This window comes from Harpia harpyja, chromosome 7 (genome assembly GCF_026419915.1).
Source record: "Harpia harpyja isolate bHarHar1 chromosome 7, bHarHar1 primary haplotype, whole genome shotgun sequence".
Lineage (NCBI taxonomy): Eukaryota > Metazoa > Chordata > Aves > Accipitriformes > Accipitridae > Harpia > Harpia harpyja.
In genome coordinates this window covers 56,926,221-56,947,332 of record NC_068946.1, presented here as the reverse complement: position 1 = coordinate 56,947,332, position 21,112 = coordinate 56,926,221, and the positions used below count along the sequence as shown (strand labels likewise).

The window sequence follows — 21,112 nt, the reverse complement described above, 5'->3', positions numbered from 1 at the left end:
AAACAGGTATTACTGCCAAGATTTTAAAAAAGTGTTTTGAGAGCTATAGGTTTTTAGAAAAGGAATTCCTTACATTCCTAAACCCAGAAAAATACCTAGCTTTCCGCAGTTTACAAGATTCTGATGCAAGAGAACAGGAATCTAAAGGAACTGCTGCTTGCTCTTCGGAACAACAACAACAAAAAATAATAATCAAGTAGTACTATGTACTGCTTCCTCCTTTCTGTAGTACAATAACAATTTAACTGGCTAACCTCTTAACAACACTAAGTCAAAATAACTTCAGTAGCAATTATTAATTTTTTGATTCATATGAAAGCTGTTATCAGTTGTTCTAGGAACAATTTAGCAGAGATTAGGCAGACTATTTGGTGAGAAACAAGCCCTGTTTACCAAGCTACTCCGGGTTCCCACACTCTCATTCCTCCCAAGCAAATTACGGAACAAATTGGGGGGTGGGGGGAGGGGGAGAAAAGCAGTAATTTATGAAAACATGGTACACCATAATTTTGCCATTTTTCTGCAATAAGGATGGCAAATGATTCATGGGGAAAAATGAAATATATTTCACTGTCAGTTCAATAGATCTAAGATTTACAGCTTCTTGACTTGGACAGGAAAAACTCTGCTTGCATAAAAATGAATTGCAAATCAGTTAATTGTAGATATGCAAAAATAAAAAATGAATCTGGGCGCTTCAGTAAAATAAACTGAGCAACAATTTAGAAAAGAGAAAATTAAAGGCAGCGAAGTCCTGTGTTTATTCTGGGGAGGGCGGGAGGCTGGGGAGGCAGGCAGGCTGCCTTTGTAAGGGACCTTCGAATCGGGTTACACCGACCCAACTCCCTTCACTTTGTGTCAGTTTTACTGATCAACCTAATTACATGTACATCAGTTGGACAAACAGATTACGGTATCTTAGTAAGACAGAACCAAGTTTGCCTTATTTAGTTAAATAAAGCCTACGGAGGAGAACGAGTGACACGCATCCAGCTACAGCTCTGCCCTATTCCAGACATTTGCACAGAGAAGGCACAGCCCCACCGCACCAGGGCCGGCGAGGTGTAGCTCTAAAAATCACAGCTGCCACTGAATAAAAATAGCCTCACCTGCCGAAACCTGAAAAGTTTCAACACAACCCCAGCCTGTCGAGTTCCACTGAACAGTCTCGGGCTGCGATGGTTCAGAGGAGGCAGACAAAGCACGGTGGCCGAGGCTGGCATTTGCTGAGGATCAAGTTCAGTTAAATACACAGTCAAAACTTCCGAAAATTTTACAGAAACCAGTCCCCCTGCTCACGTCCACCTGGATAATCTAACATACGTGACAGTCCTTGCACAAGACTGTTGTGAAAAGAACAAGCAAGCTAAAGGCTTGCTCAGGGGAGCAAAATTTAATCTCTGCTTTTATTTGCAAAATAAGAAGAGGTGAGATTATCCCAGCGCATGCCTGCATCAGCGGCATCTTCCGAGCGAAGAAAGTATCGATTCTGAAACACAGCCTGTAATCTCCAGCCACAGCAGCCATGCACATGCTTTGTGCAGCCAGTGCTCCTGTGTCAGGGTACAGGCATGCAAAAATGGGGGGGGCGGCTGGTTAAATAGCGAAACAAGGACTAAAACCTTGAGGCTGAACACACCTACAGATCCGAAAACCCCTCTTTTTCAGTGAGGAGAAACAACACTTACTTAGCAGCAAAGATTCATCCCCACTGAAGATGGTTTTTCTCTCCTCAAAAGATGCAATCAGTTCATATCTGACACGGGAAACACCCAGCTCAGGCATCAATGCTTAAATATTAATGTTGCTATGATATTCCATATCATATTTCTAAAACAGGCTGCAGAACGCAAGTGAACATAAGTTGCAATAAATCTGAATTTTTGAACATTCAGTGGAGAAATCGTGCAAAGCAAGGGAACCCAGCCCCAAAATACTGTTCTAGAAAAACTCCTATTCATTTCAGTTCTGTGCCGAGTAGCAAATTCAGGATCATGACCCAAGGCAATTTTAGTGCTGCAAAATATTTGGGACAAAGATGATTGTAGCAAACGTTTTCTGACATACTACTTACACACCACAGATTAGATAAAATTCATAATCTTTGTAATTATACTCTGGAGGTATCGGTCCTGTTTATTTCTGTGGGGGACGTGCGGAGGGGAGCTATTCTGACTGCACATACACAGCCCCTGTATTCAGCACAGCTACATCGCAGTTGTGGAATATCCCTATTACAAGTGTAAATTAAAACCTATAAAATAATATGGAGATTATAAAAATTGCGTTAAAACTGATAACAGCTTTACTGATTTACTGACAATGAAAATATATAGCATTTTTTCTGTCAGAACATTTATCAACACATGGCAACCCTGGACTAACTTGACATGTAAAATGATCAAAATGGATTATGAAATCTCTTCCATTCATTTCTATTGATTTTGGTTATGATAAAATTCATCAGTGTGCAAAGGAACACTTGCAACTGGCATTTCCCCCCCCCCCCCCCCCCAAAAAAAAATCCAGGCCAATTGGCTGGCTGTAATTTTAGTATGAGATGGCAGTGCAGAATACCTTACCCTGCGTGTCATCGGCGAACGCATACAGCTCCTACGTCCCGAGAATGCTAAGTGCTGTATTAACTCCTAATTTTCACTTTTAAACTATGAAGTGCTAAATTCTGAGCTAAAATGGGAAAGCATGGACAAAATTATGTTATGTTTACTAAGAAGCATCTATCTGAACATTTTTCCTTTAAAAATAAACTTTTTCAAGGCCAATCAAAGTTATTTTTGTAACTGCCATAACAAACTGCCAGTGAAGGGACCATTTTTAATCAGTTTTATTGATTCATGCTTTCAGCTCTTACTCAGTTAAAAACAAGGCACATTAAATACATCCTCTTATTGCTCTATAAATGCATGCGGCTCATTCTGTATATCAAAAGTAATAAATAATGGCAGTAAAACACCAAGACAGTTATAAAAATGACAACCCAGCCTCAAACACAGTATTTAACAGTTCAGTCTAGAACAGTAACCTAACAAAATACGTAAGTGCCACATGTAAAACATGCAGTGTGTATGTATGTGTGTACATATATACACATGTATTGATACACGCGTATATAAACACGCTGCATGTACACGCATCCCCTCCCCCACAGGCATAGTTTATTTAAAACACAAAATAACCCCCCCATTCAGAAATACAACTCCCACCTCAAAAAAAAAAAAAAAAAAAAAAAAAGAAAAATCACATTGCTGTTTTTCCACCTAGGATCAGAACAATGCAAGACAGTGACATTTTACAACTCTTTCTACAGTACATTCACATGGAAAAAAAAAAACCCAAAAACCAAAAAAGCCAACATTCCTGAAAACAGATGAGAGGTGATAAATAAATACTTCTAGATTTTTTCCATGTATAGATTTAGCTGTTTTAAGTAACACATGCAATCTTCTCTTGTTACACAAGGTAGGCATACAAGATCTTGCTGTGCCATACAAAAGAGCAAAGAAGCATGACAGTAAAGTGCCTAAGATGCAAAGCAAATTCATATCGGAGGACACACATATAGCCAAGAAAATCCCAAAGTCACATTCTGTATGCGATATTACTAAAACAAGAGAACAAAGAGTATACTTTGGGTACAAAGCAGAAAATCCTGGCTTTACAGGTAAACTTGTATTATTAATTCTTAACAGTGCCATTTATAGAGGAGTGGAGGAGAATTTTTCCTTAAACCATACAAAAGATGTTAAATATTGTAAATATTTTTCTTTATGTGGCCCGGAAAAGGTCTCATTACTTTTACTTACTTTTTTTTTTTTTCCTTAAATTATTGTTAACAGTAGAATCCTAAACCCTTTCCCTCCTTACCTTGCTCACTGAACCAAAATAACCTGTGTATTGTACATTCATTTCCCTCCAATTCTGCAGTATATGTAAAATCTGTTACTGTGTTCTTATTTGAAACAGGTGTCGGAAATATGAAGCTGTGTCAAACATTACATACTTCACCTGAATATACTGAAACATATTTCAAAAAGAAAAGTTTACAGGACCACAGAAACAAACCCCTTTGTTCATAGAATTCTTACATTGTCAAATATGCTAACTCCTCATTCACATAGACTGTGCCTCACTAGCACACGACTTGAAGCAAAAAAGCCATAACACCTTAACACTGTCTGCATTTTGGTACAAGGCAGCGTCAAAAAAAAATTTAACATGCAAAAAACATCTGAAAGGCATTTTACCCAAGACTGTCTCCTTCCCTCCAGATTTTACCAATTGTTTGGACTGACAGAAATATAAGTGAGGCTTGCCCCCCACCCCTTTTTTTTTTTTTTTTTTTGTATCTACTACTATTAAACACCTGAATTTTTAATTTTTTTTTTAAAAGGACTCTGCCTCTCCAGCCAAACACGACATCTGTACTTACTATGCTACGTACTAACACTCCTCAGCATCTCCACTTTGTGTATGTAATCATTTTCCCTTTTAAAATATCAAAGTAATCTTTGCTGTTCATTCCTGTACTGTTATTTTCCATTAGTGAAAGTGGTGACATCAGTTAAAATATATCAGATTTTACACAAGTAGAAATTTTGACACCTTGAAACTGAAGTTTGTTTTGAATTGTAAATTGGTATTTATACTCAAAGAATATAACAGAATGAGAAATTCATCAATGAACCATTCTTACGTTTTTCCCTTCCTTGTTCTACATTAGGCAGAAATCTTCCATCTGATCTTGAACCTAGTCAATCTAACAATAGAAAGGCAAATAGCCAGATACAACGTTGTTGAAAACAGCTCAAGTAAGTGGTCCTAATTGTTTGGTTTTTTTCATTAATCTGCTGAAAAATAGCCCTTTCACTTTTCTATAAAAGTTAGTGGAATGCATAACAAATTTCATTGTTTCACTTTGTGTTTGAGCATTTTTAAATAAACAATTAAGACTGTTATGCTATCGAAAACTGCCATATTCTACATATCATCAGTGTTTGTCCAAAACAGGACGTACTGGAAACAGTATGAAGCACTTTACAGCATAAAACACCACCTGCTAGACAACGCTGTTTATTAAAGGAAGCTTATTTTTATTAATATGGGAGAAAGGAAAGCTGTCCCCTAGCTTTTAACTAAATTATTAGCTTGGGCGATTAATCAAGATGTCTTGTAGTTTTCCAGCTTCATACTGCTGGTATTTTTGTCTGGCCAAGTATTGGTACCACTGAAATAACAGAGCACTCGAAAGAGCAAAACCAACCACCTACAGAAGGCTCATGACAGTTCTTCACAGTAATCACTACCTCAGGAGGCATCAGTTTTGTTCCTTTCACGATACTATCTCCAATCCAGAACATCAGCTTTCCCTCTCTTGCTCTTTGTTGAGGAGGACAGATCAGCAGCTTTTAAATACTAAACGCGTATTTGCAAAACTCAATGCAATGCATTTAAAGGCAGGATTCACTTTCTGAGCATCGTTTTCTTTAAGAGGTAAAGGTGATATAAAAGTTAATGAACAAGGCAGTACGTGCACATGTGCTTGTGTGTGCACCCAAATCTTTCTAGACTGTATTCCTGAACTCTTTGTTAATAAGCCCCTGTGACTAAAGAATACCCAATCCAAAAGGCCACATACTGGAGTATTAAGAGCTGTACAGAAAACCATTAATAATGAAAAAAAAAATCCACCAATGTATTTTTGTAAGAGCTACACCAATGGACAGATACTGGTCATCTTGAACAAGCAAGGACAATCAGAAGCACTGGAATGTTTTTCAGCAGAGAGACGCAGCTACACGTCTCCGTTAGCCGTGGCTGTGAGCAGACGTTGTGTTTGAACTCACAGTCCACCACCGCTCCGGTCCACCGGAATCACCACCCTCTGATGCAGATTCTCCTCTGCAGTCTTCATGAGCACAGCCAGCCGGCTTCCAGACACATGGCCCTTCTGAATAGCACTCATGAGCTTAAGACACAAGAGGGAGAGCATCCTGTTAACTCATTTGCAAGACAAAGAGCAAAGGTTGACCGTCGGTACAGCCCCTCACGGAAAGACCTCAGTAAGCAGAGCAGCCAGAGGGACAGCAGGGTAACCGCAGCCGATACCAGTCCCAGAGCGGACACCGCACAAGCCCTCCACCAGTACGGCTTACGGGCCACAGGACACCAGCAGCTTGGTGCTATTAACTCCACGCAGCTTGGTGTGTGGAGTTAATAGCAGCTTGGTGCTATTAACTCCTCTGCACGAGAGGTGTCCAGACACGGCTGGCTGTCCTGCCCCCGAGCCACCGACGGTGGACACTGACACAGTTCCAGTCTAAATGGCTGAGATAGCACTTGCTACTGGCTCTTGGACAAAATAATTAATGAATATACAGACTGATTTTTCCATATATAAAACAAAACTGCTGTATGGTTTCAAAGACTCACTTCAAAGCTCATTTACATTTTCCAGAAATATCAGTGAAGGTTTTGGCAAGGCATGGGTGGCAGGAAGAGTAGAAGTACCAAATACAATCCATTTAGAAGTAACAGTGCAGGCAACCATCAACACCAGGGTTTTTCAGTGACATTTAAGAATGTAGGAGAACCCATCTATTTCACGCGTGCCTTTTTTTTTTTTTTTTTTAAATATCTGAAAGATGTAACTAATAGAAGAACACCATTCCTGATCTACAACTGACCCCGGACCATACCCTTTTTCATTGATATGCCCTTCTTTGTAGAGATAGTGTACTTGACTTCCACAATTCTTTCAAATCCAAATTCCTTTATAGACTTTTAAAACTAATTTGCCTTTAAGTCCTTGAAACTGGACTCAGCTCTATCTTAACGAACACATACTAGCACTAAGATTTTAGTTAATTCTTTTTTATCCCATGGATAAAGTGAGCATTAGACTTGAAATTACATGCAGTCAGCTTGTCAAAGACTACTATGGAAAGCAATCGGCACTTACAAAATGCAATTTCTTACTCCCATCGAGTGCTAAGAATCCTTTAGATTTCTTCCCTTCCATAGGAAAATCTATTAATTATATCTGCAGCTGGACCTATGCAAATGTGGTATCAACCCTGTGAAAGCTGAAAGTAGTACCTGGGAGGGGAAGGGACAGAAGAGAACCCCATGCTTTACAGACCCAGCCGAGGCTGGAAAAACCTCCCTGCATTTGAAGGCATTTTGATCACACTGCGCAGCCCTGAGGCAAGACAGATGACTGAGCTGGGAAGGAGAAGACAAGCAGCAGTAAGAGCAGTAGCTACAGCCAGCAAGGGAAGGTCACCATTGCTTGGGCTTGGTGTTCCCCCTCGCCCCCCTCCCCACTGACAGAGCAATCCCTATGCACAGACTGGGAAGCCCTAAGAGGAGAGGCATTGCCCTCACACCCATTCACCCTGCTTGACGATACACCCGACTGCCAGTCTTGTGTCTGTCTGCTCTGACTATACTGCATGCTCTTTGGGGAGGTGACCACAAAAAAAATGGCTGATCCTCCGGCACCGCCACGTAAACAAGAGTTTCTGGTACATGGGCCTGTCAGGACCCGAGAGGAAATCTGCTGTTGCGGATAAAGCTTCCTTCTCATTTAACATGGGGGGTTTTTTGCCTTTACATACCGAAACTAGTTCCCAAGGTCCCCCTCCTTTCTTGAGCATAAATGACGGCAGCACTAGACTTCTGTATTCAAGTCTTCCGAAAAACAGTCACTGCCATAAGACAGCTCTGTGTGCACCTAAACACTGTCAGAGCTCTGCCTCCCTGCCATGGTGGAACGACCTGTTTATATTAAACGCTGATCAATGCAGTCCGCTTGCTCTTTGTGAAACACCTGTAAGCACTGGTGTCTGCCGGGACCAGTTCTCACAAGACCATTATTTGAGTTACATTGGCAATCTGCAGTTGGCCAAATGAAAGCACTTGGCATTGCTCTGCTCCCCACCTGGAGAGCTACGCAGCCACCCTGGTACAACATGTTCCTATGTTCTAATATAAACATCCACAAATATTTGCACATGGCTTTCCACAAGCATTCTGCGGTAAAATGCAATTACTTGAAAGTTTTCAGAAAGCAAACATGAAAGTATTGGGAACTGACTTAACAGATCCATTAAAAAAAATTAAACAAACATTTAATGTATTTTGTTCCTTCCATGGCAACCTCCTGTTAATTTTATTACCATACTTCCTACTTAGCACTTGGCTACGCAGCAGCTCCCCATGTGCTGCTCTCTGCCTCTACAGGAAGGAGGTGCATAGGCACAAGTGATCATTACTGCAGTGCCCAACACTGGTGTTAAATATTTAGATTGCATTGTGAAATGTATAGGAGAAGCCAGTAGCCACAGAGTTACACAGTTTTGCAAATGTAACTGTGAAACTATACCAAAACAGCCACTTGCTGTTTATATTCTACAGATACTATGTCTTAAGGAGGCAACCCCTAATGAGACTATACAGCACAGTAAAGCAAAAACCCCAGAAAGCCACCAAAAATCCACAGAAGACATAATTACTAGTTGTTTCAACTTCTTAACCACAATGTAACCAAACTAACCAAATTACAGTTTAACACAGCCCTTGCAGTAAATGGTGGGTTCCCCCCCCCAAATAAAAGTTTTCATATGCAAAGAGAGGTAAGAGGGAGACCCTTTTGCAATAGCCAGAAAAACAGCTGTGATTTTCCCTTCTATGTGAATACATAAGCACAAACTCCCAAAGCCATTGTTTCTTCTTTCTGCCCCCATGGTTTGTTTGGGTTTATTTTTCCCCTTCCCAAGTGCATTTCAGTTACCCAACTAAATTGCTGCATTTTAGGCAAATAAATAGTCCTTTTTTCTAATGCTGGACACAACCTGTGAAAATTTTCTGCATTTAGATTCAACAATGCTGCTCTTATCTACAGCTCATCTCGAGAGAGACAATTACCATTTCCTTTGCCTTGATCTTGTTTGTTTAACTTGACACAGTGAAGAAAGGGCTGACATTGACCAAAATCCCCAGCATTAATTTATCTCATGTTCGGCATTCATCATTGCCACCATGCAGGAAAGACATGGCAGTCACTTGAAATACCACACCAAGAAAGACTCTACAAAAACAAAGCTGGCTGGCAAACTGCATATGCAAGAGGAGCTGGGCAAACAAACATTTCGGTAGTATCCTTAATTTTATTTTAAAGCCCTTCAAAAAGCAGATATATGGGTTGTCAATGTAATGTCTTTCGTACAAACTGACATAATGTTAGCCAATCCAGGAGTTAAAATGGGATTATATGGACTGGATGTGCTTTAACCACAAGCTCATTCTTTAAAATATTCAAAATAGTTTAGAAACTACTAACCACTTAACAGACCCAGATAAATGTTGGTGTGCATAACTGTGCCATATACCTTCCAGTGGACAATTGTATCGTTCTGAATATATTTAAACAGCATTTCTATATTAAAAAAAGCCAAATTCAGGTCTATACTGTAGTATACTTTGTAAATTGGACCTGTTCTTTGGGTCTTATTGTTTCTGCACATAAAAAAAACCCCTTGAATTTCAAAGTTGCTTGAGGATGGCTCTGTGTGTCACTTATCTTGTGATTTGGCAAATAGCATCAACACTACAGTGTTTACCCAAGTAACACTCACCTAATCTCCAACCCAGCCCTTCAGCAAAGAAATAAAAAAAATTAAATACCTATGCCTTTGTTCATTAAAGTTACAGCCTCTCTTGTAACAAAGAAACACCTACCTGCAAAAATTCATTGAGCTCAACCTGTCCATTTTTGTTCAGATCCACTTCATTTAGAATATCATGAAGTGTGTTTTCAGCAATTTGCACACTGATGCTCTAGACAAAAAAAAAAGTACAGAAGTATGTCAACTGGATTGTTCAGCACTATTTATGGCACACTCTAAAATTTAGATAAGAGGCTTAAAAAGGAAACTAAAAGAACACAAGGAAACATTACCTCCAAGACACGCTGCACATCCAGTATAGTAATAAACCCTTTCTTGTCCTTGTCAAACATGTGGAATCGCTTCTTGTACCTGCAAGATAAGGATTATCAGTGGGAAAAACTCCACTCAGAAGAATCACTGCTATTAATTCCTAGCAGCATAGGGAACTCTTCTACTTTACTTACCTTTCAATATCTGAAGGCCCTAGACTGATTTCAGAGCTGTCTGTTAATTGATCTGATTTTACTTTGTAGCCCATTTCATAATAGAGAAACTTTTTAGCAGCTTCAAGTTCTTCCTACAACAAAAAGAGAAAAACTGTATATCTGAGGAATAGCAAGTTCTTACACAATTATTTTTAATGTAGTATTTATTAGCTTCTTTCACTTAACTAGAGTTTATCTAATATCCAAAAACTAAGCAGATGGTAGCTAAAAAAGCATTTAAAAAATAAGTTAAGCTTAGGCACATTTTAGTCTTGAAAAGAGATATCAAGTCTAGTGAAGACTTCTAATTACTGTGTTAACACTGAAGGCATGGTATGGTCCTGAAAGTCACACATGGTATATCTACCTATTTCATGAAGAATGGCACTTGCAGGTCAGGCCTACAAAATGCCATTTAACTCACAGCTGATATCTTAGTGCAATGTTTCACCTGTCTAGAATCAGCAAAAAAATCAGGAGGCTCAACACCAGGCAGGTTCTTTATGTTTTAAACTAGTTCTCTTGATGGTAGTGAAATTAATTTATTACCTGAAAGTTCAGTGCAAGGTCTTCCATAGCCAGTTTTTTAATAAGTGATAAGCAACTGACATAACATAAAGTACTGTAGAACAGAATTCTTTCTACAGCGATGGGTACACCAAACACGGTTCTAAAAGTGATACAATCATCTGCCACATGGGCACCAATATTAAATAGTCCGCACTGCAGTTAACAAACAAGAGTAAGCATGCTAAGTAACGGCCGCAGTAGCATTAAAAGATTCCGAGGCACGTACGTGTAAGCCACTTCATCTAGCAAAGACTTGTTCGTGAAGGCGTATTAGGAGACCAAGTGAACTATACCAGACTACTCTTACATACTTCAATAAAAGCACACAAATTAGCCTTAAAGTCCCAGACCAACAAAGACTTATTTAATGGTCTTACTATAAGATCTAAATTAAAGAATGGTCTTCTGGATAGGCATTGAATTGCCTCGTCCGTCAAGTTGAAATATAGCACATGCAAGATTGCTGTAAAAATGTAGCACTTCGAAATGGCCCAAGACTGGTTGCAGAAGAGGTGCTCAATAACTCAGGGGGTTTTTAGCTTCATGTCCTGGTTTCAGCTGGGATAGAGTTCATTTTCTTTCTAGTAGCTGGTATAGTGTTATGTTTTGCATTTAGTATGAGAAGAATGTTGATAACACACTGATGTTTTCAGTTGTTGCCAGGTATTTATACTAAGTCAAGTATTTACACTAAGTTTATACTAACTCAAGGATTTTTCAGCTTCTCATGCCCTGCCAGCAAGAAGGCTGGAGGTGCACAAGAAGGTGGAAGGGGACACAGCCAGGACAGCTGACCCAAACTGGCCAATGGGGTATTCCATACCATGTGACGTTATGCCCAGTATATAAACTGGGGGCAGTGGGGCTGGGGGGGATCGCTGCTCGGTAACTAACTGGGCATTGGTCAGCAAGTGGCGAGCAATCGCATTGTGCATCACTTGTTTTGTATATTCCAATTCTTTTATTATTACTATTATTGTCATTTTATTATTATCATCATTAGTATTTTCTTCCTTTCTGTCCTATTAAACTGTCTTTATCTCAACCCATGAGGTTTTCTTTTTTCCCCCCAATTCTCTCCCTCATCCCACTGGGTGGGAGAGGGAGTGAGCAAGCGGCTGCATGGTGCTCAGTTGCTGGCTGGGGTTAAACCACGACATCTCATTTGAAAGAAAAGGAGACTTTTCAAAAAGAAACCCCAGTGGATGTTCAGGGAACGCAGAGGCTGCCCTGCTGGCATTAGTGAGCTCACACAAGCCACAGATGGCTTTGTAAGTCTTACAGGTGTGTGCAGTACTTGTTAATTTTCCTTCCTGCAGGTTATGGTGAGAATGGGTGTCTAACTCCCCAACTGTGGGCCACTGGAGTTAAGGCTGTCCATGCAACCCTAACATCATGCTGGTTTCAAATTCTTTGCTTTGCAACCTTCCCATTTTCTCATCTACTGTTATGGAAGAACTGATACAGCTTTGTTTAACACGGTAAATTATTACATGAGCAAATCTCATTGGGTAAGGGTGAGACACCTCTAACTTCAGTCAAACACCTCTAACTATGAGGTTGCTCAACACACATGCAGACAAGCAACACAGCTCACAACTGTGACATGATGGTATCCCTTTCTTTATGCATTCCTGTGGGGAGGCTGTAGGATCACAGCAGGCCCTCTCGATAGCAGGATTCAAAGGAGCTCCTTCCAGAATGTTAATCAAACTTCTAACTGGCTAAAAGGTTTCACAAACAGTCCAAGGGAAAATTCCCATCCCCTTTGGAGTGGAAGAGCTAGGTGAGCATTCACAGGTTGTTTGCTTCATAGTGCAAGTAGTCCCAAACCATGTGTCCCATTTGGGTAGAGCACTCCTTGTAATGCTGTCCAGCGTATGGCGGAGGAAAGGCAGCGCAAGCGCAGCCTCCAGTATTCTGGGCATTTATCTTTTTATGACAACAGAAAGAAGTGGTAATCGGTAACTTACAGGATATGATAGTTCATTCAGAAGGGGCAGGATGCATGTCAGTAAGTGGGATGTCTACATCTAAGCTAGTTATCCAAGGTACTCCTGACAGTTTGTGGACATCTGAACAGGGCCATAGGGTGAAATTCAATGCATGCACAGCAGATACCCTCATTAGGGTAAGTCATCTGGCCAAAGTTTGTTTACTACAGAGCAGGCATACAGAGACTAGCTTAGATAGAGGCAGCCTGTTATCAACACCGCAAGTAAAGTGAGATGAGTCCCACACATGTCTGAGCACCGACCCGCTGGGGGCAAAGGAAGCTAACAATGACCTTAAACATTAATTTAGGCCAGAGAACGGTGCAAACTCAGCATTCATCACTTTTCAGAAGACAGAGCAGACAAAAAGGAGTGACATAGACTACAAGATCCCCCTTTTCTGAGGCAGATCTTTTGAAAAGTGTCAGTAAACAAAATATTTGAACAGGAACAGGATAGTAATGCCAAGACTGCTTTCATTTTTAAAGTTGGGGAACAACAGGATACAGATCTTCACTTTCCCCTCCACCCCCTGGCCAATACCAACTCATTTCACAGCTATTTTGATAAAGTCTGTGTAATGAAATATGCCAAGTGAATCATTCTCTCAGGAAGAAAGCATCACTTGAAGTTTTCTATTCAACTAATTTAGATCGTTAACATGGAAACTACTTAAGAAAAACAAAACAGTTTCAGATGAAAAAGGCCCTTTGTACCTTTTTTTTCTGCTCATTCCAGTTAAGTTCTTTCCCCATTATATCTATGATTCTTGGCAGGGCTTCCTCTGCAGCCTGCACATTCAGAAAGGCCAAGCGAGTACGTCGGGAAATCATATCCACTGCCGTGCGGGCATACTCTTTAACACCATAGACAACCTAGAACAATAAGACAAGGGGAAAAATGCAGATGAGAAGGTAGACGGGCATTGTCAGAAATTATGTTTAGCATCACAAATGACACTGCTGGGCTGGCTATACAAAATGAACTTTCCGTAACTAGTTCCCACCCAACCAAGAGAAGCATTTAAAAAGCTCCCTTCTCCTCGGAACATTTTATAAAATGCATCTGGGATCAAACGTGTATATATGAAATAAAAAAATAGACATTATATAAATATTTAATTATATATAAATATATTAATATGTGCATATATAAACATATAAACATAAAAGTAAAGCATGCTCCGGGGAACAGGAAAAACAAGAACAGAAAAAAAAATCTGGACCTCACTAAATGAAAGGGTTTATGGAGATGTTTTACAGAGCGAGACAGCCCTGCTCTAGAACCTGCTTATCCCAAGAAGAGAATCAAAGAACACTATGTAGTTCTTCCACATACCTCAGCTTCAATATAAGGAAATTCAGATACAAGACGTTTTCCAACAATAGGCCATCTCTTTCCTGTAACTTGGGCTATTTTGGCCACCTCAAAAGCCTTGTCCCCATATGTTGAAGCTAGATGCTGAGCCACCTATGGAGTTGAAAACAAATTCAATATGCTTTTGAAAGCACATCAAATATACACACGTTTTTCTTGTCAATTCTCTTATCACCAATAACAAATAGGCCGAAGAGGGTATTAGATTTTGATTGCGTGGGAGGAAACTACTTGCGTTGTGAATGGGTTAGACCAGCACTGACACCACTATGTATGTATCAATGTAACTGTGACTAATGATGCTCCAACTCTTCTGCTACACTGTGATCACACCTGAAGTATAGATTTTGTTGGGCTCAAAGGAAGGCAGACCCTAGCATGTCATAACATTTTAACGCAGGAAACAGTCAAGATTAGGAGGAAGGGAAAAGGGAAGAAAAGAAAAACAATTACTAGAATTTATTTTTTTTTAAAACTACCTTTGTCCCAGCCAGATAATAAGCTCTTATCAGGCTCGACAGTCCTTTGTACAAGTTACGCTGGCATTAGATTTAGTGGGAAAACAACACACTGACACAGAAACATCAGAGCATCAACAGAAACCATGACTCACCTCACTTTCAAGTCCATAGTCTTGGACCAACCTAATGTAGAGAGTGGGACTCCAGTCCTCAGCCCCTTGTAGCTGCAGCCCAATGGTCTTACTGGAACCTGCCTTCAGATCATGCGCTTGAATAGCTGCATCAATGGTGTCCTGCGCCATGGCACGGTAGGTTGTCCACTTCCCACCTGTAAGCACACATTTACGTCTTTATTTGGGGAAAGCAAGTGGAATATGAAGTTGGTATGTACTATATATATTTTATATATCACATTATTCTTACTAGACTTGCTCCAACAAGCCAGTCATCCTACCACTGACAGATCATTATCTAGTTAAAGGAACATGAAAGATCATGCTGTAACGAGAAAAGTTTTCAATAAAATACACTGAGGAAGCCCGACAAAGCTATACTGTAAGAGAACTTCCAGTACCTGCTATCGTGACAAGGCCACTATCGCTAATGGTAACGACATGATTCCGGGATATCGACTGCGTGTCTTTGGAGTTGGGGTCTATGACCAGAGGACGAATGCCACTCCACGCTGCCAACACGTCTCCTCTTCTCACTGTCCGGAACCAAAGATCAGCCAAAGTCAGCCAGGAACTGATGGGTATTTATCTCATATCCCTCCTGTGGTCTTTGTGGCATTGCCTCCGTGTAGATACTCGCTGTGAAACAAGGACTGCACCACACCATGCTTGTTAGTTGAGCAACTCAAAGAGCTGGAGAAGATTCTCGAAAGTAATGAAATAAGCTGGGCTACAGAATTAAAAATAGCACTGCCCTGATCAGTATCAGTAATATTCTGTAGCCCAAAGCAAAGTCAGAGACAGATAGGTCCATTTTTCACACTGGTTAAAAATCTAACAGAACAGAGATATCCCAGGAACTGATCAACCAAGAGAGACTCAACTGTCAAACTCACCGATCAGCTCAAAAAAACCCTACATTCAAAACCCAAACCCTACCAAAACCAACACACACCCCCCAGCACCAAGTCTTCTCCTTGTTTGCTTGTGCTGACAGGACAGTCCTTGCATTACATTTCAGAAACCAAAATAAAGTTTGTTCCACATTAGTGTAACATTTGCTTTTAGGACTTCAAAGCTTTTTTCTCTAGCTTGTAGATTATTTTTCCAAGTTTTCCTCTTGACAAGTGATCTTTACCCACAGCCTTTATAGTAAGTGCAGTTACACATATACACAAGGAGAAAAATTACTGGCAAGGTTGTGGTCAGCTGTAGCACATCCCCAAAGGTTGTACCCCATGCCAGCATTTGTTACTGCACAGCAACCTGAATGGGCCCAGCTGACTTGTCAAAAACCACCCAACAGAAGTCCACATATCTTACACAACTACCTCTTCCAGCCCTGCCTTCTCTGCCTCCTCCTCACCACTGCTTCAGCAACATTGTCATGCTCCACAAAAAGCCTGACTAAATGGCTGTTTACTACTTTCTTCCCCTGTGCCACTCCTCCGCTTCCTGTCCAGTTACAAGTATACACCTAAAGCTAACCCTGACTTCTCAGGAAGAAAACCTGAAGGCATCTGTTCGTCACAAAAGCCCTTAACAGTTGTAGGAAAATACCCCAGCCTCCGAAAGTCACTTTTTAAAATACATAAAACATAGGACCAATAGAGAATTTAATGAAATTAATTTTGTTGCTTATTAAATTGCAATAGAAAAATTGACTGATTTGCTTTATACTGAAGTCTTTGGAATGTGGGTTGGTTTTTTTTTTTTTTTTCATACAACTTTCAAATAAATGATAATTGAAAATCAGTAAAAGGGTGTAAAAATATCCCCCAAAGAACACAAAATAGATTTCAGAAATCAATGGTGCTCTGCCAGCATGTTTAACCTGCCAAAATGAAGTGTTAATCACAGAAATAAGATACCATATTACGTTTATAAACTAATGAAACTAGAAAAAGCAGCATGCGTGACACTATAATTAAACAGTTGGAACACATCCAAGCCTGTGTAAGTTGATAACCCTGGCACTGTCTCTGGCAGCAAAAAGGCAGGTCTGCAGTGAGTTGATATGGCCAGCACAGTTGTTAATTCAATAACAAGCAATCTATAAACACTGCTAATTGCATATGTGAAAAACAGCGTGCACCTAGGTAGGTTTCATTCAAAAGAATTAAACACTTCATAATGTAGTTCTGTAAAATACCTTGCAAAATCTCTGTCTTATTCACATTCTTAACTCTACCAGCTACCAGACAGGTAGCTACCAGACAGGCCTACCGCACTTATTTATATCAACTTCTGTTCAGGAAACTTAAAGGTACATTTCCTGAAGACTTTTTCTGAACTTTATATAATACAGAGCCATCAATTATCCACTTCAGGAAACAAGTAATCTAGCATTTCCAATCATCAGACAGCAAGTTTTCCTAAATCTAAGGATGTTGCAAGGTTCCTGACCGAGTGCTTTTCAGATTTATTTTAATGCTGCTACTACAACGGAAATACACAAGTACAAATGCTTTCATAGAATAATTTTTTTTAAAAGTCACTATGAAGGAAAGAAGCCTCTCCCCTTTAAACCAGCACTGAGTCAAAGCAGGCCAGCATCTTCTAACGAATGTGTTCTCAGCTCAGCTACTGAAGGGAACAACTGTCACCAAGGAATTTTTGTAAATTCTCCTTTTTGCCCATTATACTTTCCTCTCCCACTGAAAACTGACACTATTAGATATTTACCATATCAAGAAAAGTAAATTCTAAGAATAAAGTGCCTAGAGAAATGGAAATAAAAACAAAGACACGGGAAAAGTCAGAACAACTTTTCCTTCAAGAAAAACAGGTGAATCATTTGATGTACTTGTGCTGATGTATGACCAAACTGTCCCAGTTCTGCAAAACCTTGCATCTGCCACCCAAAGAGACCAGAAAGACTTGGCTGTGCAGCTGGACAGCTAGCACCAGTTAGATGAAAGGTATGTGAAATCTGAACATGCAGATACCAACTGATTTCCATTTAAATAGTCCAAGTAGTGCAGGTGTATCTGGAAAAGCATCATTTTATAGCTCTGAAACAGAGATCACGATGACACTTATGTCCCACTAGTTTTAGAAACACCCAGATGCACAAGAACCATAGTTATCAGTCACAGAAAAACTTCAGACAGACAGCATCTACTCAAACTGAAACATCACAGACTTATCAGTACCTTCGCAGGGGAAAAACAGAGCTGACAAAGGTTTACCTTCAACATCAACACTAAGGTAGTTGCGCACTTCATTCAAAATGAAGTTTATATCTTCTTCTGTTGGTATCGGATGGGAAGTAACATCAGTCGGGCTGTCTGTGGTCCCTGCAATAGTCATCTTCTCCCATGGCAGGAAGAAAATCACTCTACCATCGCTGGTGGCTGGGTCAAGCAAACCCATATTATCAGGGCTGAAATAAAGAAGGGACATGGTTCGAAACAGGTCAGGCATCACCAGGGATTCTGTTCTTGCACACCTTGTACCCCAGATAAAGTATTAGAACATTACTTTTGCTCTTAGGTCAAATGATTAAAAAAAAAAAGAAAAAAGTCAGAGATTTCACATGTGGCCATGACCTGACTTTAAATGGTACTCCCGGAAGTTTTGATAAATAAGGCCCTTGAATTGGATGCTCAGATATCACTAGAATTTGATTTCCTAAGCAAGTTAGCAGACCACAACCTTAAATCGAGCAATCAGGCCTTTGGCATCTCACATCTCCATTCACTCTGGAAAATCTTGCTCATTGGAATTTCAAATACAAACATGTGGAAATTCTAAAACAGCAATTACTTGAAACTCATTATGGAATGAACAACTGTTTTTAATCAAAAAATTGACAATCATTTATATTATGCCACAAAGGAAAGGGAAGGCTGAAACAGAATGCACGTTAAAATGGAAGAAGTAAGAACAGAACCCTGACCTGTCTAAGTATATAACAAGAAAAATTAAAGATGAAATGTTATTAACCCAAGTTATCAATTATCTGCGCCCTGAACGGAGGACAAAAAGTAAAGACACACAAAATCCCAATGACTTCTACAACCTGCATTCGCAATAAAGGTGGGGTGGGAGGGGGTGAGGGTTAGCAACAGAAAGAACAAGTACAGAAAACAAGAGAACAGCAACACTGAAATCATAACCATTATGAGTACATTTAAACAGTAAACTTCCAGTCATACTACAGCCTGCGTTTGTTAACCACCTGCCACTTCAACTGGAGTGAACGCCCATAGACTCCCAAGGGATTTGGACCAAGAAGTATACTCCGAATGCTTCCAGCTCTTGCATTCCTGAATGGGGAACCGTGCTTTGAGGAAAAGGCGGCAAAAGAGACACTAACTGGATGCTACTATTCAGAGATTTTTCATTTATTTATGCCAGTGTTACAAACAGAATGATTCAGTAAAATGAAGAAACACAGTAGTTCTTCATACAGGAAATTTTAATTTATGTATCAGTGTTTTCTGGTATAATGTTAAAAAAAAAAATCCACAGGTACAAACCCAGTTATCCTTGTGACTTATTAAATAGCTCTGCTTATATTTCAGAAAACAAAAGGCTTCTATAAACACTTCAAGGTAAACAGCTTTTATATAGGAAAACATTTAAGCTGGCCCTTTTTTTATTCTTTTTTATTTAAAGGAAAGATTCTGACTTTCATTTCAGGTGCCGGAAGTCCTTGTAAAAACATCTGCAGTCAGTTTAGCAGTCTTCAGGTTTTGCACCTATTCCTGATAATGCAAGGAGGATATAGAAAGTATATGGAAGGAGGATAGGAGGTATATATTTAGGTGGTAATAAGGACCATCAGCGGGGAATAATTCAGTGGACTTAAGTAACTACTAACAAAATAAGCTGAAGCTAGACAAAGACCTGCTTGGATATGAATTATCTATTCAAGAGAGCTGCAAGATGAATCACTGAATATTTCATTTTTAGGAAGTCTAAACTGATTACTGAACATAAGTCTTCAATATCTGGAAAGGCTAGAAAAGAAACTGAAAATTTCATATATAGCATGTATATTAGAACATTTTTTTAGATGATATTTATAGACAGCTTAAGCATACAGTTGCAGAAGTACAATTTAATAGGGGAAGTCAACACAGATTTGTGAAAGGTAAATCACGTCAGACAAATTATTACTTTTTAAAATGAAAAAGCTATTGATTTAGAGACAGGAAACTAGAGATCTAATATACAGTAGCAGAATATTCAGAAAACTTCAGACATTTTCTCAAAAGTATGAATTTTTTAAAAATGTGATTTTGTAAAACTGTTAAAAATAAGGAAGAGAAACAAGTAAAGACTTAAACTTGAGTTTCACCACAACACCTATGGACTGAAGCGTTTTCAATTAGATTGTGCAGCAAATGATGAGAAAGGATGAAAGGATGCCAATTAATTTACTGAATTAATGACTACCAGCTATCCTGGGAAGCTCTCTCTCAATCTCCTATTGCTATGTTTGTTCCATCTTATATACATAACTGAAAAGCCACCAAACCAAATGTAAAATAAGGTGTTTCCCACCAAAAAGAAACACCTTAACACCCAAATATTGGCTGTCTGGAACACCTCTGGAATCATGCTGCTGCACACCAGGAATACTTCTGAAACAACATGCTTTTATAAGACACAAATTCTTTCGATTACAGATTGGATGCGAGAATGTGGTATGAGCTACAGCAATATCAGCCATTGTAAGATTTCTCTAGTAATCTTTAAAGACTAATAAAATGGGTAAGTTCAGGCTTGTAAACTCTAATATGAAGTATAAAGCAATGCCTTTACATAGAAATATAGTGGCAAAAGGTCTTGGAGTATAATACAGATGAATCTGAAGTGACTCTTTGTCAGCAAAACAAACATCAAGATACCTGGCCTAATGGTAAAGCAATAGTACAATATTTAAGAGTTGACTTGAAACAACTGAATGTGTTTGGTGCATGTCTACTTTTTAAAAGGCTTCCTTTTCCAAAAAGCAGTGCAGTTAAATTGGACAACGTATGTTGAATGTACAACAAATCCAGAAAGAACCTTGAGAACAGATGACTAAAGTACACACAGAATGTAAGAAGCTATAGACTACTGAACTAGACAAGATAATTTAACTGAAGGACAGATCAGAACTCTTGAGCTTGGAGTCAGGAAGTGGTTCATTCCTGGACATTAACTATGGCATTTTACAGAGCAGAACAGATACATGGAAGATCTCTAGTTGAAGAAGCATTTGACCAAAGCACCACAAACGCAGTTAAAGAACAAATAGGTGACTTTCTGTAGAGTAGAACTAAGGTTTAACAGACAAGTTTACCTGGAATCTGGAATGCAGAGCAGATAGGAAAATTCAAGAAAGACGGAAAACATCTGAAATTTGTC

At 39.4% G+C, this 21,112-nt stretch overlaps 1 protein-coding gene across 4 annotated transcripts in view; it reads right to left on the bottom strand.

Moving 5' to 3' along the window:
* Positions 1-21,112, bottom strand: part of GPD2 (glycerol-3-phosphate dehydrogenase 2) — a 75,371-nt gene that overhangs the window by 7,728 nt on the left and 46,531 nt on the right. For 2 of the 4 annotated variants that reach the window (XM_052791963.1, XM_052791964.1), the window contains 8 exons: positions 17,941-18,134; positions 15,151-15,285; positions 14,729-14,904; positions 14,077-14,208; positions 13,455-13,613; positions 10,154-10,266; positions 9,980-10,058; positions 9,760-9,858 (listed from right to left, as the gene is read on the bottom strand). In XM_052791963.1, the coding sequence (XP_052647923.1) occupies positions 9,760-9,858; positions 9,980-10,058; positions 10,154-10,266; positions 13,455-13,613; positions 14,077-14,208; positions 14,729-14,904; positions 15,151-15,285; positions 17,941-18,134 (1,087 nt within the window). Of the gene's footprint in view, positions 1-4,973; positions 5,987-9,759; positions 9,859-9,979; positions 10,059-10,153; positions 10,269-13,454; positions 13,614-14,076; positions 14,209-14,728; positions 14,905-15,150; positions 15,286-17,940; positions 18,135-21,112 lie in introns of those variants that run through there. The other 2 variants (XM_052791965.1, XR_008235930.1) reach the window with 2 other exon arrangements.